The sequence below is a fragment of the Chrysochloris asiatica genome, unplaced genomic scaffold (assembly GCF_000296735.1).
Source record: "Chrysochloris asiatica unplaced genomic scaffold, ChrAsi1.0 scaffold00101, whole genome shotgun sequence".
Lineage (NCBI taxonomy): Eukaryota > Metazoa > Chordata > Mammalia > Afrosoricida > Chrysochloridae > Chrysochloris > Chrysochloris asiatica.
Window position 1 is genome coordinate 9,662,926 of NW_006408619.1, and position 18,126 is coordinate 9,681,051.

The 18,126-nt window shown below is 43.4% G+C and overlaps 1 protein-coding gene across 1 annotated transcript in view; it reads left to right on the top strand.

Moving 5' to 3' along the window:
• The first annotated feature begins 210 nt into the window (after positions 1-210).
• Positions 211-18,126, top strand: part of TICRR (TOPBP1-interacting checkpoint and replication regulator) — a 54,012-nt gene continuing 36,096 nt past the window's right edge. The window contains exons 1-7 of the mRNA XM_006867172.1: positions 211-882; positions 9,400-9,679; positions 11,199-11,437; positions 13,245-13,479; positions 15,144-15,270; positions 16,358-16,497; positions 17,268-17,486. Of these exons, the coding sequence (XP_006867234.1) occupies positions 211-882; positions 9,400-9,679; positions 11,199-11,437; positions 13,245-13,479; positions 15,144-15,270; positions 16,358-16,497; positions 17,268-17,486 (1,912 nt within the window). The remainder of the gene's footprint in view (positions 883-9,399; positions 9,680-11,198; positions 11,438-13,244; positions 13,480-15,143; positions 15,271-16,357; positions 16,498-17,267; positions 17,487-18,126) is intronic.

The following is an 18,126-nucleotide window of genomic DNA, read 5'->3' on the forward strand; positions in this document are numbered from 1 at the left end:
AGTGTAAGTGACTTACGTACTTACGTAAGGCAAGCGACCAATAGAAGCTGAGCTTACTTCACCAATGGCAGCGGCTCCTGAAGAGCGCGGGAGGCTTTCGACCTAGGGCTCTTGAGAGAAGCTGTGAATGGCGCTGGTTCCCTAAAGCAAGGGTCTAGGCCAGAGCGCCGCGGTTTGCTGCCGGAGCTCCGGCGCAGCGACGCGGCAGGGATGGCGTGCTGTCACAAGGTGATGATGCTGGTGGACACCGCGGGTGGCGCCGCTCGCCAGAGCCCGGTCCGGCGGGCCGCCCTGCGCCTCCTCACTTACCTGAGTTGCCGATTCGGCCTAGGAAGGGTACACTGGGCCTTCAAGTTCTTTGACTCGCAGGGGGCGCGCAGCCGGCCCTCCCGCGGGTCTGACTTCCGCGAGCTGGGGGCCCGCTCCTGGGAGGACTTCGAAGAGGAGCTGGAGGCCAGGCTCGGGGACCTGGCCCATGGGGCTCACCTGCCGGGCCCGGCGCCCAGGGCCACCCTGACGCACAGCGCCCTGATGGAGACGCTGTTGGACTACCAGTGGGACCGGCCCGAGATCACGTCTCCTACCAAGCCGTTCCTGCGGAGCCGCGGGAGGAGGCTGCTGGACGTGGAGAGCGAGGCCAAGGAAGCCGAAAGTGCGCTGGGCGGCGGCTTTGTGAACGCCGTCTTCCTCCTGGCCCCCTGTCCGCGCTCGCACCGGGAGCTGCTGCAGTTCCTGGCGGGGTGCGAGGCCCAGGCCCAGACCCAGCCGCTGCCACCCACTCCCAAGCAGGTGATGGAGAAGCTGCTGCCCAAGAGAGTCCAGGAAGTCATGATCGCCCGAAAGATCACCTTGTACTGGGTGGACACCATCGAATTGGCTAAGGTAAGATGACAGCCATCGCCGGTTCGGCGCGGCGCCTCCCGTGCTCAACCGGAACTCGGTGCCGTCTGCTCCTAACAGAACCAGGATGATACCAGTATGCCCAGCTCGTGGGTCCCCGCCCCGTGATCTCAAACAGGAGCAGTGCTCACGACAGAACCTACTAGGTACGAGCTTTTCAACCCCTCACCACTGGGTCCTCGTCCCTTCCCAGACCCGAGCCGCCTGTATTCAAGCGGGGTCCTCCCACCGCTTGTCTGTCTTCGCTTGTGCCCCTTAGTCGGCCTGGAATGTCATGCTCAACCCCACTCAGCCTTTAACATGCGGCCCAAGTGACAGTGAAGATCAGCCCCTGAATTTCAGGCATTTTCTGGGGTCCTTACTGAACCTCGGGAGCCCTGGTGTGGTGCTGCGGGTTAGTGCGCTGGACGGCAAAGTCAGTTTTAACCATGAGGCCGGCGGTTCAAGCTCACCTGGAATCCCTGTACTCGACGGTACTCAACAACAGCGGAATCCTGGTGATGCCGTGAGTTAAGCATCGGTTTCAGTGGATCGAACCCACCAGCCTCTCTGCTTGGAAAAGATGAGGCCGTCTGCTCCCGTAAAGATTTATGGTCTCGGAAACCCTATGGGGACAGTTCCACTCTGCCTTACAGGGTCGTTGTGAGTCCAAATCAACTAGATAGCACCGTTGTGCGCATCTCCCAACCTTCTTCCGATTAATCAGAAATTACCTCAAAGGCAAGCACCAGGTCTTCCACATCTTTGTGTCCCCCCACAGATGTATATGGAGCATCGTAGGTGTCCAGTAAAGAAACCCACCCAAGCCCATTGCCGTCAAGTAGATTCCGATGTATAATGGTCCAGTAGGACAGTTGTCTGGCGTGGGTTAATGCGCTGGACTGAAAAGTCGGTGTGACCCACATGGTTCTAGCTCACCCACTGTTCCTGAAAACCCCAATACAAGGGTCGCTATGGGTCGGAACCGACTTAACAGCACTTAACCACAATAGGACAGTTGTGTGCCATCCAATGGGTTCCAACCCATAGCGACCCTGTATAGGATTTCTGAGGCTGTAAATCTTTACGAAAGCAGAAAGCCTCATCTTTCTCCCGCAGAGCCGCTGGTAGTTTCGAACTGCCGACTGTGTGATTAGCAGTCCAACTTGTAACCACTAGATTACCAGAGTTACTTATATTGGGTGGTGGTGGTGGTGTTATGTGCCGTGGAGTCGGTTCCGACTCATACTGTACAGGGTTTCTGAGGCTGTAAATCTTTACGGGACCAGAAAGCCTCATCTTTCGCCCACGGAACCAGCTGGTAGTTTCGAACTGCTGACCCTGAGGTTCGCAGGCTGATTCGTAACCACTATGCTAAGAGAGCTCCTTACATTGGGTGTTAGGGAAGGCCTTTTTGAGCAGAGAATTGAATGATAAAAGCGGAATGTGAAGGTTGGGGAAGAATAGTCCAGGCAAAGAAATGAGCAGGTGTATAGGTTTTAGCTGGAACTAAGCATAGTTTCAGACGCAGAAAGACAAGGAATGCTGAGGCCTAGTAAACCAGGTGAAAGTTGTGTGAGAGGAAGTCAAAAAGCTGGATGAGCCAATCTGTAGAGCAAGGTTGTTACGGGCCATGGAGTCAGTTCTGACTCATAGTGACCATGTATAGGGTTTCTGAGGAGTGACTAGTGGGTTTGAACTGCTGACCTTGCTGTTAGCAGTCCAGTGCTTATCCTACAGTTGTTGTTAAATGCCATTGAGTTGGTTCCAACTCATAGCATCCCTGTATAGGGTTTCCAAGAAGCAGCTGGTGGATTTAAACCGCTGGTCTTGCGATTAGCAGTCCAGTTCTTATCCTATAACACCACACCAGAACGCCAGTTGTTGGTAAGTTCTGGCAATCGGTTCTGGCTCAGCAACTGTATAGGAGCTGGGGGGAGGTTAAACCGCCAACCTTAAAGTTAACAGTCCAGTGCTTGTCTGACAACACCACACTAGGACTCCAGTGTTGTTGATGTTAAGTGCCATTGAGTTGGTTCTGACTCATAGTGACTATGTTTAGGGTTTCCAATGAACAGCTGGTACGTTTGAATCGCCTACCTTGCAGTCCAGTGCTTACTCTACAGCTCTACATCAGGACTCCATAGACCTTCAGTAGCAGTATGGATTTTGCTGTACTTGCAATTACAATAACTTTGGAGGGTTAAATCAGATAAAAGATGTGATTGCACTTTCTGGAGTGCAGCACCCCCACACAAGTGCAAAATGAAGGAATAGTGGTTTGTCAAAGAAGAAAGAGCAAAAAGTGTTAAAGGGGATGGTAAGCAGTGGGACTCCTGGTGTGGCACTGTAGGAAAAACATTGGACTACAAATCACAATGTCACCAGTTCAAACCCACAAGCTACTCCCCGGAAACCCTATACAGTGTTGCATTGAGTCAGAATAGACTCAACAGCACTTAAACAACAACAACAACAAATACAGGAACATGACATTCTAGAAATTAACATTTTTTAGGGCAGCAAATCACATATTGGACAGCATAGCATAACACTTAAAGTGCTCATTTTGGGATAATTGTTAACAAATCATGTCAAAGTCTACATTCTGAAATTGTACTATATTAACTCTGACTAGGAATAAGTGGTATCAGGCGGGGTCTGGATAAGCTTTTCCTTTCTTGTCAATTAGTATTAAAATAACTGAGTTGACTGGGTCATTTTAAAGATCTAGTTCTGACATCTGATCGTCTGAGGGGATGGATTTCTTCTGAAGCTTCCTGCCTCACCCACTATGCTGTTTCCCCTAAGAAAATGCCACTCAGACAATGTTAAGCTTCTCTAGAATGGTTTTTTTCTGGTTGGAATCCACCTTTTTTTCTATTCCAAAGCTCTGGCTAGCTACAGAAAACAACAGGGAGACAGGCTGTGTCCATCGAGGATCTCTCCAGAGATGGGGAGCAGAAGAGACGATCTATTCCTGCCTTGCAGATCTCAGGATGGAAACAAGTGGACTCACAGATGCCAGAGAAGTAGCCAAACAAACGAAAGAAACATTTCAAAGATAAAGGATAAAATGGAGGGTAGAAGACCCTTGACACATTTATTCAACACATTTTTATTACAGACCTGCTACAAGTAGATCCCTGATGTGGTGCTGTAAGATAAGCACTGAGTTGCTAACGAAAGGTTGGTGGTTCAAACCCACCAGCCGCTCCTTGGAAACCTTATACAGAGTCACTAGGAATTGGAACTGACTCAAGGGCACTTAATAACAGGTGGTGGGTGTCCTATTAGTGATCCAAACAGATGTGGTCTTGGTATGGCGCTGTAGGATAGGCACAGGACTGCTAACCGCAAGGTCAGTACTTCAAACTTACCAGCTGTTCCTAGCAGATTCTATACAGCATTGCTGTGAGTCAAAACCACCTCAGTGGCACATATATGCACACACGTATATACATACTTACTTACTCTTGGATTTTTAAAAATCATGTGCATGTATCACTTTTTAATCAGAAGTTTATTCCTTTTTTTGGTAAGGTGACTTTTTTATTGTATCCTCTGCAAGGATAGAAGGAAATATGGTCCATGTAATCAAAATGTGGTTAACATAGGATTTTGGAATTCACCTAATGTAGACTCCATTTTTTATTTGACAATGTAATATTGTCAAGATATTATAGTAAGAAATTTCAGTCATTAACTGTGTTAGCAGTTTTCTTGTCTTAAATATGAGTGTATTACATTCATTGTCCATTACAGCAACTCTCCCATCTGTATAATACTTGAATGCCGAATGATAATGGGAAAATACAGCACTTAGCAACAACATGGGTGCTGGGTATATTGTTGGTGATCAAACAGATGCAGTCTTACCTTGTGGAACTTATATGTCTAAATCTGAAAATATCAATCATGTCATGCCATTTACTATGTGATATGCATAAAAGTGGAAAATGTAGTAATTTATTCTTTATATATGTGTACATGTGTGTATACACAGATGAGTGCTTAATCATTGCACCACCACGGGTCCTTAATCAAAACTTGTTATGTGCCATTGAGCCAGTTCTGCCTCATAGTGACCCTGTGTAGGGTTTCTCAGGAGTAGTTGGTAGGTTTGAATTTCCAACCTTGTGGTTTGCAGTCCAGTGCTGATCCTACAGTGCCACATCAGGAGTCCTAATGAAAACTGTTGTTATAAAGTTGCTGTCAAGTCAGTTCCGACCCATAGCGACCCTGTATAGCGTTTCCGAGGAGCAGCTGGTGAGCTTGAACTGCTGACTTTGCAGTTCAATCTGACTTTGCAGTCCAGTGTATTAACCCACAGCTCCACACAAGGACTCCAGTGAAAGCTAGATGTTGGGAAATAAAACTATGATCAAAGTCCTTGAGATCAAGGAGTTGTTAGTTGAGACAATCAGAAAGTAAAAATTACAGTTCTATAAACAGTACTTGAACAGAACAAGGGGGCATGGAATGGCTTAAAATTAGGAAATGCGTGTGCCAGGATTGTATTATCTTACCATACTTATTCAGTTCAAGCTCACCAGCTGCTCCTCGGAAACCCTATACAGGGTCCCTATGGGTCGGAACTAACTCGACGGCCTTAACAACAACAACAAAAAATTCAATATAAAGAAAACAAAAATCCTCACAACTGGGCCAATAAATAATATCATGATAAATGGAGAAAAGATTGAAGTTGTCAAAGATTTCATTTTATCGGGATCCACTATCAACACTCATGGAAGCAGCAGTAAATTGGCACCAGACATTTATCTTGAAATGTACTTGACTTCCTTGCTAGTTGGAAGTTCTGTATGTTTGCTATTTCCTGTTTTTGCTTTGTAGTTGACTTCATTGTAAATTGATAACTCTGGTTCCCTATCTTATTTACTTTAAATATCTGGATTGAGGTCTGGGTGTTGTTGTCATGTGTGGTCATCTCAGGTTGTTGTCTGCTGTTGTTGGTTCTCAGTCCAAAGAAAACCCTTTAGCATTTTTTATAAAGTTGGTCTGGTTATTACAGATTTCTTTAATTTCTATTTATCAGGAAACATTTTAATTTTGCTGTAGTGTTTGAGGGTCAGATTTGCTGGGTGTGTAGAGTTTTGTATATGTCATCCCATTGCCTTCTTGCCTGCATGGTTTCTGCCGAGAAATCAGCTTGGTCTTATTGGTTCTCCTTTGTAGGTAACTTTTTGTTTTTCCCAAATTGCTCTCAGGATTCTTTCCCTGCCTTTGGTTTTAGAAAGATGTCTTGGAGATTTCCTTTAAAGATCAGTCCTGTTTGGGGTTTATATACCTGTTTGGGGTTTATATACTAATACTTCTTGTATGCTTATCTTCTCATCTTTCATGGTATTAGGGGAATTTCATCCCAACGGCATCTCTTCCAGCCACAGGGCAGCTGTGACTGGTTAAATGCTGGTGTTGCCAAAACTGCTCACCAAGGCTCAGGATGGTTGTGCCTCCTCTGGCCCGCTGTTTGCCAGTCAGTCTCCCTCCCTGCCGGGTCTATTCAGCGTCTCCTCCCAGCAAACACTCAATCCATTTCCTTAACCTTTTTCCTGAAGTTCAGGGGTCCTAGATTTTCATCTGTGTCTGTTTTATTTGGTCTCTCCTATCTTTGCTGTCATAGTGCTGCGGACTAATGCGCTGGAATGCAAAGTTGGTTTGAACTACAAGGTTGGCAGTTCATGCTCACCAGCCACTCCTCGGGAACCCTATACAGGTCACGATGAGTCAGAACTGACTCGAGGCACTTAACAACAACATCATCATTGTTGTGACACTGTAGGAAAAGTACTGGACCGCAAGGTCAGTTTGAACCACAAGGTTGGCTGTTCAAGCTCGCCAGCCACTCCTTGCAAACCCTATATAGGGTCACTATGAGTCCAAACTGACTCAACAGCGCTTAGCAACAACTATCTTTGTTGTAGAGTCCATGTAATACGTCTGCCTAGTCCGTCATCTTACTGGAAGTCATCCTCCCTTTTATAATTCTTAAGATTTTGCTTCTTATTAAATAGCACTTTTCCCCCTGCCTGCCTCATTCTCTTGCTGAAACCATTTTAACAACCAATTTTGTTGGTTTGTTTCCCTTTGGCATCTGAACCAACTTGCCTTTGTCCCACAACGCCTTCAGCAGACACCTGATACTGAGTAATGACATTGGTGGTGTGTCACGGAGTCGGTTCCAACTCACAGCGACCCTGGACAGAGGCTCCGAGGCTGTAAATCTTTACTGGAGCAGAACGCCTCATCTTTCTCCCACAGGGCAACTGGTAGATTTGAACTGCTGACCTGGGGTTAGCAGCCCAACTCATAACCCACTAGGCTATCAGGGCTTTTTGAGCAGCCACAAACGACAGTAAAAAAGATCATGCAATGACTGACTGTAAGCACTGTCGCTAGCTCCTTATTGTCATTGAGTGTGGCTTTTTATTGTCATCTGATATTTTCTATTTTGTTCTTTTTTTTTTTTTAATGCTGATCATGAATCACTCAGTTAATTTCACAACCCATCAAAGGGTCACGACCCACAACCTAAAAGCATTAAACAAGACAGTCCTGGGTTCTTTGACTGCTCTACCATTGCCTTGCTAATGTTGTTGTTGTTGTTTAGTGCCGTAAATCAGTTCTGACCCATAGTGACCTGTATAGGGTTTCTGAGGAGTGCTGGTGAGTTTGAACTGCTGACCTTGTGGTTCAAATCAAATACGCAGTCCAGCTATTAACCCACAGTGCCACATCAGGAGCCCTTCTTGCTATGATCTTGGGAAATTCCCTATTTCTCTTTGAACTTGAATATTATAGAAAGTTTGGAGGATGACCAAAATGTCCTTGAAGACTCTCCTAATTCTAATCCCACACATGTACACAGCAATTTAATACTTTAGAATTGTTTACTCATCCATCGATTAGGCAAACCAGCATGATAATATTTTAGGATAGGTGCTTCTCTATATTCTCATAGTACTGATTATTGTCATGTTATATTGTGATGCTATGATCAGTATTTCATTTTATTGAATTTTATAATAGACTCCACCCACCGCCTCCCTTCCCTGGAGTCAAAGACCCTGGAAGACAGGGAGTGTGTGGCAGATAGAAATTGCTCAATAAAAATGTGTTGAAGAGCCAGCTATGTAGGGGGAAGTGAGAAATGGCTTTTACAGAAAAAAATAGAATAAAGGGGAAGGCTCAAGAAACAGCAAAAAAAAAAAAAAGGCAACATTAGAACACATGGTTCTGTATGCCTAGAAGGCAGGGAAACAGAAGTTACTGAATGTGCTTGCACAGATTGTTGTAAGACCAGTCTGTGAAGTGCTTTATGGTTTTGCTAGAGAGTCACTTTGTCCCTAACACAGTGGGAAGCCACTGCAAGGTTACAGGACAAGAGGTGACTCAATCAGTGTCCTAGTATCTAGTACTGTGACATCAGAAATACTACAGTGGATGACCTTAACACATTTACTGTCACTATTTAGGAGGCGGGAAAAACAGTGTGAACTTAGAGGGCCAGCTCTAGGGGAAGCTTTCTCTCTCTGTGGACTCTGGAGGAAGATGCTTGTCTCCTTTCAGCATCTGTGGGCCCAGCATTCCTTAGGATTTTACATGCGTCTTGACATCAGTTTTCTCCACTGTCTAGGAGGTTCCCGACATCTGTCTGCTCCTGGCTATTTTTTCTTTGTGGTAGTCAGATCCCTCATTCTCCCAGCTCCCATCCTTCTCCTTTTATCTCTGGTAAAGTGATGCAGGCCATTCCTAGGGAAACTGCCATTACTTCTGCTCAGGGCTTTGATCTGAGTATTACATCAGACCACATCATATGGGGGTGGCTACCAAACCACTGAGAATCATGGCTCACCCAAATTGACACACATTTTGGGGGGTCACAGTTCAATCCATGACAATCAGATAGGTAATTTGTAATGTAGAACAGTATGTAGAAAAGATTAGAAGCAGGGCACAGAATTTAGAGACCACTGCAAGAGGTCAGGTAAAAGATGAGGAAGAGGGCTTTAATAAAAGATGAAGCTAGAAGGGAGAAGAGTAGTTTGGTCCCTCCAACAGACCTATGCAGTGGGTAAGTCAGAAAGAAGTTGCTGTCTAGGGAAGAGCTCACTGCCATGACACCTGCCTGTTGTTTTGTTATAACTAACATAGTTGTCTGTATTAATGAATAATGTATGATAGCATTCCTTGGTACACTAACATTTTATGATTTATCCTCAGAGATTTGCATCATTTTTGTTCCGTGACATAAAATATAAATGAAGTGTTATTTTCATTAAAGGGGTGCTTTCTTAGAGGCATACTATGTAATAAATAATATTCTTGGGATATGCAATTACTAGATGCTGACCATTATTTGCATGTGGTTCAAAAATACTTTAATTGTATAACTTGATCTTTTATTGTAAATATCAGTTGTACTCTTTCCTGGTTCTACCTATTTATGAATTACCTAATTTGCAGTAACCTAAAGTTCTGTCATTTTTATTTTAGTTGTGGGAGTCTCCAGACCACGTTGGGTTCCAGACAGTGTGTGAAATTCTCCACAATGTTGGAGGTACTGTCTTGCCATTGGAAACATTCAGCCAGGATTTCCCTAAAGCTGGGCGAACACAGCTCAGCGGTGACATCAAGCTCTCAAATGAACATCAACTCTCTCCGTGGACTTCAACTTTACCAACAGATTCCACTTTAAACCGTTTGCTTTACAACTCTCGGGAATATGGAGCATCATTTCCACAGATAGAAGGAACACTACTTCTCCCCATTAAAGGTAAGCAAATGAGATTGGAAGGATTGTTTGGTTTCAGCTAGATTAGCTTCTTCAAGGCAGGTCTGTGCATTTAACTTCTTTACAATTTCCAGCTGCGTATGCATTCAAATAACACATGTAATTAGAAGAATTAAAATACGTCTAAGCAGAATCGGAAGGAGCTCTGGTAGCATAGTGGTTACGAATCGGGCTACTAACCTCAAGTTTGGGAGTTCAAAACTACCAGCTGTTCCGCAGGAGAAAGATGAGACTTTCTGCTCCAGTAACAATTTGCAGCCTCGGAAAGCCTGTGCGAGGTCACTATTAGTCGGAACCCACTCCATGGTACTTAACAACAACAACAACAAGAAGAAGGAGAATCGGAGATAGAGGAAGGATTGAATATGGCCAGCCCCCATATAAGAAGAACGTGTGAATGATTTTATTCAGGTGCTGTGGCAAATGGGTGTAAGGATTCATTGCTTTCTTCATAGAAGAACTTGGTAAACTGAAGGCCATAGAGAAACAATGACTAAGAAATTGGTCTCCAGAAACTAAAATGATGCCAGTTACTTGAAAGAGCCTAGTAACCAACACGTTACAAATTCATAAATTTGTTGTTCTGTGTGATTTATTAAAAGGTGAATCCTGTTTCTGAATATAGTTTCTATTCAAAGAGAAATAATACTCTATAGAGTCCTGGTGTAGCGCTGTGGGTTAATGCGCCAGACTGCAAAGCCTTTTGAACTACAAGGTCAGTGGTTCAAGCTCACCAGTCGCTCCTTGGAAACCCTATACAGGGTCGCTATGAGTCGGAACCGACTCGACAGCACTTAAGAACAGCAGCAAAGGGCATATATGTAAAACTGTCTTACACATTATTTAAGGAATCTTCCAGAGTAATTTTGTGTAAGTAATTTTTACCATTCGTTGCTTTTAGAAGTTAACTTCTTCATAAGATATGCTGCACTGTATTTTGTGGATTTCTAAGTTGTTAGTATTGCGTTCTAACACTAAGCTGTACCTTTGTATGTCCTTTCTGTATACAGCTTTTCCTGTAGAACTGTATGAACCTGCTGTGTTAGCCTATTGACAGTAAAATAAGGTCTGGCCTATGAGCTAAATGACAGGACCTGTAACTAACTAACAAATTGACTTTTTTTAAGCTCTGGTGGTGCTGTAGGATAAGCACTGGACTGCTAATTGCAAAGTCGACAGTTCAAACCCACCCACTTCTCAGTGAGAGAAAGTTGAAACTTTCTGTTCTGTAAAGATTTTCAGTCTTGGCAATCTTACATAGGCTCACTAGGAGTCAGAATCAACTCTCTGGCAGTGTGTGCTTCTTATGTTATGAGGCATTGGTGGTTCCATGATAGAATCCTTACCTTCCATGTGGGAGACTGGGGTTCCATTCCAGCCAGTGCAACTCCTCTGTACCTACCACCCGTCTTGTTAGTGGAAGCTAATATGCAACTGTGATGCTGAACAGATTTCAGCACATTTCCTAGATTTGAATCTTAATAATTTTATCTCTTAACAGGCAAAGAGAATCAAGAAACATGTGCAGTCACTCTAGAGCCCTTGACCGTGCATCAGAGCCATTTTCAGAAACCAGTCAGAATTGTTCTCAAAGGCACAGTTGCCCAATGGGCTTTCCCAATGAGTGGTGTTTTGGGAACTGATAGCTGGATGCTACAGAGTCCAATAGATGGCAGATCAAGTGAAAGAGTGTTATTTCAGCAGCTGGCAAGGAAGCTGATTGCTGAAGAGCTACATCTGGTAGGTGTCTGCCACATAGTAAGTTATTTTTCTCTAGTAACTCACTAGTAAAGTGAAGTAATAAGTGGATTTGCAAAATGCCAAGGAGTGCTGGGGTCTTGTTTTCCTAGTGCTGCTGTAACAGAAATCCCACAGTGATTGCCTGAAAGAGCAGGCGTCTCCTTTAACACGGTCTAGAGACTAAGTCTGGGTCTCAGCTATGCTGAGTCTTCTGTGAACCTCTCTCCTAGTTTCTGGTGTCTGTTGGAAATCCTTGGCATTCCTTTGCTTATAGACAGCTTACATGTCAGCTGTCTTCCCCTGTGTGTATCTCTATATCTGTTCGGGTCCTTGTTAACTCGGAAATTAACAGGTTTAGGACCCACCTTATGTTGGTATGACTTCATTAACATAACAAAAGTAAAATCCTGTTTTCAAACAAGATCAAGTCTTCCAGGTACAGGGGTTAGGAATTCAACACATTTTGGGGGCATGCAATATGATCCATAACAGCACTTCATAATATAGTCTCAGTGAAACTGATAATGTTTTTGCAAATAATAATACTATAATATATAGTCTCCTGACCAAAAATGCTTACTAATAAAGAAAGCATTTGTAAACTTGCATGTACTCTGAATATAATTACATTAAATTACATGCACATAACAAAAACAGTCACATTGAATGGTTGTATTAGGGTGGTGAAGTCATTGGTGATTTCTTGCTACTTTTTAACTGTTCTTTTATGTATTTACTACTTCTATAATAAGTACATTTCATTTAAGGAAAAGCTATGACATAAAATTAGGTATACTAGTATCTAGTAGTTACAAAGCAGCCCTGGTAGTGTAGTGGGTAGTGTTGTGCTGCTAACTAACCACAGACAAAGTCAGCAGTTTGAGTCCACCAGCTGGTCCTCGAGAGAAAGATGAGGCTTTCTGTTCCTGTAAAGGTTTACAGCCTCGGAAACCCTGCATTGCGTGGCTATGAGTTGGAACCAATTCAACGTTATGCCACCACCAATATTTGCATAAACTTAGAAATGTCTTCTGAAAAGGAACCCATACATACACATTTGATTTCAAGATGGTGGTTCTTTTTAAACTACCAGCTAATTCCTTACCTTGGTTTGTCTCTTGCCTTCGTAATCTCAGTTTTTGAGTCTCTACCCTGGGTCCCACTGTAAAGTACTCTAGAGAAAAGCTGGCTATTTATCTGAACAGATGTTATCAGAGTTGTGAGCTGCGATAGAAGGAGCATGGCTTAGGGGTCAGGATGCCTAATGAGGGTCTTGGCTCTGCTACCCACTGTGTCATCTTGGTTAAATCACTTGGGGTTGTACTGCTGGCTTCCTGGTTAAGAGAGAGCATGAACTCTGAAGTCAAGACACACTTGATCCCTGCCCTTTACTATCTGAGTCATCTTAAACAAGTTACCGTATTTACCAACCTCAGTTCCTCCTCTATAAACAAGTTACCGTATTTACCAACCTCAGTTCCTCCTCTATAAAAAGGACATAATTCATCATTCTTTTAATCTCAGAGTAATCATGAGGATTCAGTGGATTATAACAAGCAAATAGTGACTGTTTAGTAAATATTCCTGGTAACCTTAGATTTTTCTTAATTGTAAATTAAGGAAATAGAGCTATATGATTGGTAACCCCTCTTGTATTCCTAAGAATTGCCAAGTTTCTCTTTTCAGGTTTTCTCTTTTTCATACTAATAATCACTGGGGAAAGGATCAGTCTGTCTTTTACTGAGCGACATTTTATATTAGTCATATTGATAACAGTATTCTCAACTAATAAAAATGCCTTACTTAGGTTGCCAGTGTGGATCCTGGTGAAGGATGGCCCCCTATCACTGGAGTTATTTCCCCCCTCTCTGCCAGTGCTACAACCCTCACTGTGTTCCGCACTGAGGACGCTGAATTTCAAAGACATTTTCTCCAAAGGATTGTGGCAGAGAGCCCTCGGGACACAGCTCCCCTTTTGTCCGATATCACAAATGATGTAATGAAGCAGATTCAGAATTCACTCAAAGATCCTGCCTCTCCTGGTAAGCATCCCATAGCTATCAGCGCCAAGGCCAGCGGCTTACAGTCTTCCCAGCATCAGAACTTATTTTATCACATTGTGCTATGTAGTGGAATTTCAGTACTTTGTAAAATAGATAAAAGCAAGCTACAGTACTTTATAGTCAGTTGAAGTCATTGTTTATAGAAATCCTGAAGCACTTTTGGAGTCCTGTTCAGTGCTGTAGGATAAGCACTGGACTGCGGACTGCCAGGTTGGTGGTTCAAACCCACTACCTGCTCCTCGGAAACCTTGTACAGGGGCACTATGAGTCAGAACTGACTCAATGGCACTTAACAATAACAAGGCTCTTCAAAACCAAAGCTGAAAAGATAAATCTAATATTAAATGTATATACTTTTTAAAGGGGGTGGAAGGGGTTCCTGGTGACATAATGAGTTAAGCACTGGGATGTTAACTAACCACAAGGGCAGGGGTTCAAACCCACCAGCTGCTCTGAGGGAGAAAAAGGGCAGATTTTATGCTCCTGTAAAGATTTACAGCCTCAGACACCCTCGGGAGCAGTTCTACTCTGCCCTGGAGAGTCTCTTGAGACAGAACTGACTTAACAGTGGCGGGGGTGGGCAAGTAAATGGAGAGGCCCTGGTGGCACAATGGTACCGTGGTACCCACCAGCAACTCCAGGAGAGAAAGATGTAGCCGTCTACTTCCGTAAAGATTGCAGCCTGTTAAACTCTGAGCCAGCTCTCCCTTGCCCTGTGCAGGGCTAGGAAACTTTTTTTGTGCCAATAAGGTGTATAGGACTCAACAACTAAAGTTAGTGCTCTTTGGAGTCTTGGTGTAATGCTGTAGAGTAAGCACAGGACTGTAAGTTTGTTTGAACTGCAAGCTCAGCAGTTCAAACTCACCAACTGCTCCTTGGAAACCCTATAGAGGGTCGCTATGAATCAGAACTGACTTGGTGGCACTTAACAGCAGTATGTTTCTAGTAATTTGTCCATTTCATCTAGGCTATCCAGCTTGTTGCCATATAGTTGTCCATAATATTCTGTCATGACTCTGTGTGTGTCTGTCAGGTCACTTGTAATGTGTGTTGTCCTTATACTAAAGCTACTGGTGTGGCGCTGCGGGATAAAGCACTGGACCACAAGGTCAATTTGAACTACAAGTTTGGTGGTTCAAACTCACCAGCCACTCCTTGGAAACCCTATACAGGGTTGCTATGAGTTGGAACTGACTGGAGGGCACTTAACAGCTACAACAACAAAGCTACTTTTGGACTTCTGGTTTGGTACTGTAGGATCAGCACTGAACTGTGAACCATAAGGTTGGCAGTTCAAACCCAGCAGCTGTTCTTCAGAAACCCTCTATAGGGTCGCTATGAGTCAGAACTGACTTGACAGCAATTAACAGCAACAACAAAGTTCTTTTAAGGGGTACATTTTTAAGGATAAGAAAACAACATATTTTTATAACCTAATTAGAAGGCAATTTCAGATGTAAGATGACGGGATATGTTGCCAGTAGCAAGAACAAAGACTTTAAACGTGTTTGTACATTCTCCATATGTAACATGGACTTTTGGTGGTGGTGTAGATAGATCTCCTTTAGAGAAATGTAGTCAGCCCAGGGGTGGAGCAGGTGTGTGGAATGCTCACGTTTGGTCCTGATGCCTCTTCCCTGCAGTGCCTGTTCCAGAGTGGGCCCAGCAGGAGCTTGGCCGCACCGTTCCCTGGAGCGCAGCTGTGCTGGACAAGTGGTTTCCTTTCTCTAACTTCAGTGGTGCAAGCTCCAATTTAATGGAATCGTTCTGGTAAAAAAAATTATTATTTCTCTGCATATTAGTTATTATAATCAACTTTCAACTGACTGCATATTTTAAAAATAAACCACATACTCAAAGTACAGTCCAAGAATACTTTATGTTATGTGTCATTGAGTTCAAATTAGAAGTGGCAAGGTATCAAATGGCATAGTGGCAGTGTCTGAGTTCCTCTTAACTTCACCAGGGGGGAAAGAATCATCATTCCCATGAGGCAAGGGTCAGAGGTGCCTCCACCTGTTCACCAGTCTGACACCAACTGCCCCTCCATGGTGCTCTCTAATTTGCTGGGTCCAATAATCCATTGCGGTGGTCACTCTGTACTCACACAGACTCATAACTGTGGGGTTTACAGTCCCAGATGAGAAACGCTCAGGATACAGTTCTTTACTCAGGACAGCTTCTTACCCATGCCCACAGGCACACGTCTCTCCAGCCCTAGGTCACAAATTGCAATCCCTTGACCTCTGCCAGTCTCTGGCAAGTATTGTAAAGCTTGTTTAGCTCTTGGCCTCCCAGGCCCTTTCCCCATTGGTCTAGCCTCTGCTCGAATCAGGCAAGTATTACAGAGCTATTTTTGGTCTACCAGTTATATACTCAAAGGTACCACACTCCTGCCTGAAGACACTCAGGCCATCCACACGGTTATTGCGCCTTCAGCCCGTTGCTGCTGCCACAGTGCCAATCCATCTCCTTGGGGGTCTTCTCTTTTTCGCTGACCCTCCACATTACCAAGCATGATGTTCTTCCCCAGGGACTGATTGGTCCCTCCTAATGTGTCTGAAGTATGAGAAATGAAGTCACGTCATCCTGGCTTCTAAGGAGCATTCTGGCTGTACTTCTTTCAACACAGAGTTGTTTGTTCTTGTGTAAGTCCCTGGGACTTTGAATATTCTCCAGCACCATTAACACAAATGCATCAATTCTTCGGTGGTCTTCCTTACTCATTGTCCAACTTTCACATACATATGAGATTACTGAAAATACCATGGCTTAGGTCAGGTGCACCTTAGTTCTCAAGCTGACATCTTTGCTCTTGAACACTGGCTTCATATTAGACATATTGATGTGTTCACAGGTTACTACAAGCTGCCTCAGCTAATAAGGAAAAGTCTTGCAAAACTGAAAATGAGTTAACACGGTGCCTCTCTGAGTTCTACCAGAGAAAATTTCGAGAAGAATCCGCAGCAGCTAGTCAGGAAGACAGCAAAAGAAAACGTATGTGCACAGAAGGGCTGCCTTTTTTTTTTTTTTTTGGCACTGTCCTTTTAAAATTTTTAACACATTACATTTTTCTGAAATGAAATGAATTTGAAATGGTAACTGAATAAAGGAGGGTGAATTCTCGTATTTCAAATATTGGTGAGAAATCACCCATTATCCTGCTGTCCTTACTGACTGAACCATTTTTATTGAAGTCAACTTTATGTTTAATGTCTAAATATTCGCTTATCTGCTACCTTGCCTTGTTTTTATCATTCTATCTCATTGCTTAACAAATTGTATAAAATCTCAAGTTGTGGGATATTTTTCCCCCCTGAATTGTCTTCTTTAGAATTGTGTGACCATTGTTGTTGTTGTTGTTAAGTGCCTTCGAGTCGGTTCCGACCCATAGCGACCCTGTACAGGGTTTCCGAGGATGTAAATCCTTACGGGAATAGAAAGCCTCATCTTTCTCCCGCGGAGCGGCTGGTAGTTTCGAACTGCTGGCCTTATGGTTCGCAGCCCGATTCGTAACCATCAAAACGAGTCTGTTTTGAATTTGTATTACATAAAAATCATTTCACTTTGTTAAAATGTCTACTACCTAACTTCACTTAAAAATGTTGCTTGGGTAGAAAGAGATACAGGAACTACCTAATTCAGATCAAGCCGAAGGAATGTCATTTCACTATACTTTCACAGTAACTAATCTGAATTAAAGTAGTTCTTGAGTCCGTAGAAGTGAAGGTTGTGTTACCTTTCTTTCCATAATGTCATTTTGGTAGGGGGTGTTCCTCGTACTCCTGTGAGGCAGAAGATGAACACCATGTGCCGTTCCTTAAAGATGTTGAATGTTGCAAGGTTCAACGTAAAAGCTCAGAAGTTGCAGCCAGATGGCAGTCCAGACATGGCTGGAGAGAAAGGGAGCCAGAAGACAGCTGGTGGAAGAACAGCAGATAAACTGGAAGACAGAGGAAGAACATTAAGAAGTTCTAAACTTAAAGGTATGCCTTCCTTCATTGCCTAAGTGTGTTAAGGGGAATGCAGTAAATAATGAGATTTTATCTTATTCTTAGGTTATGACCTTGCCACAAAGATGAAACTAAGTATTTTAGGATTCCCAAGCGTTTAAGACAAAATACATGCTTATTGGGGAAGAAAAGGCAAGTCAGTCTTGGTCTTGAATAGGCTGAGAAGACTTCAGAGGAGCCTGTGGCTCCCTGGTTAGACTTTGAAGAGTGAGCCAGAGTTAGCTGGTCAGAGAGTAAAGGAAGAATGTTCCAGGTGGGAGATTCGTGTCAGTAAAGCCACCATGAAGAAGGGCTGTGGCTTGGCCTTAGGATAACTGGTTGAAGAAGTTTTACATTTGGGAATAGGAGAGAAGGGAAATGTTCATAAGTAAATTAATATGACTTTAAGTAAATTAAGACTAGATTATTGAGGGCTTTCCAAGCTGGGCAGATGAATTTCATCCAGTAGGTTTTATTTTTCTGTTTTTTTTTTGTTTTTGTTTTTTTTATTTAAGGTTTTTATTGTGGATTGAGTGAAAGTTTACAGGGCACATCATCAGTTTCACATTCCACCATTCATATAACTTGTTTCATTACATTGATTATAATCCCCTCCATATACCATCAGTTAAAA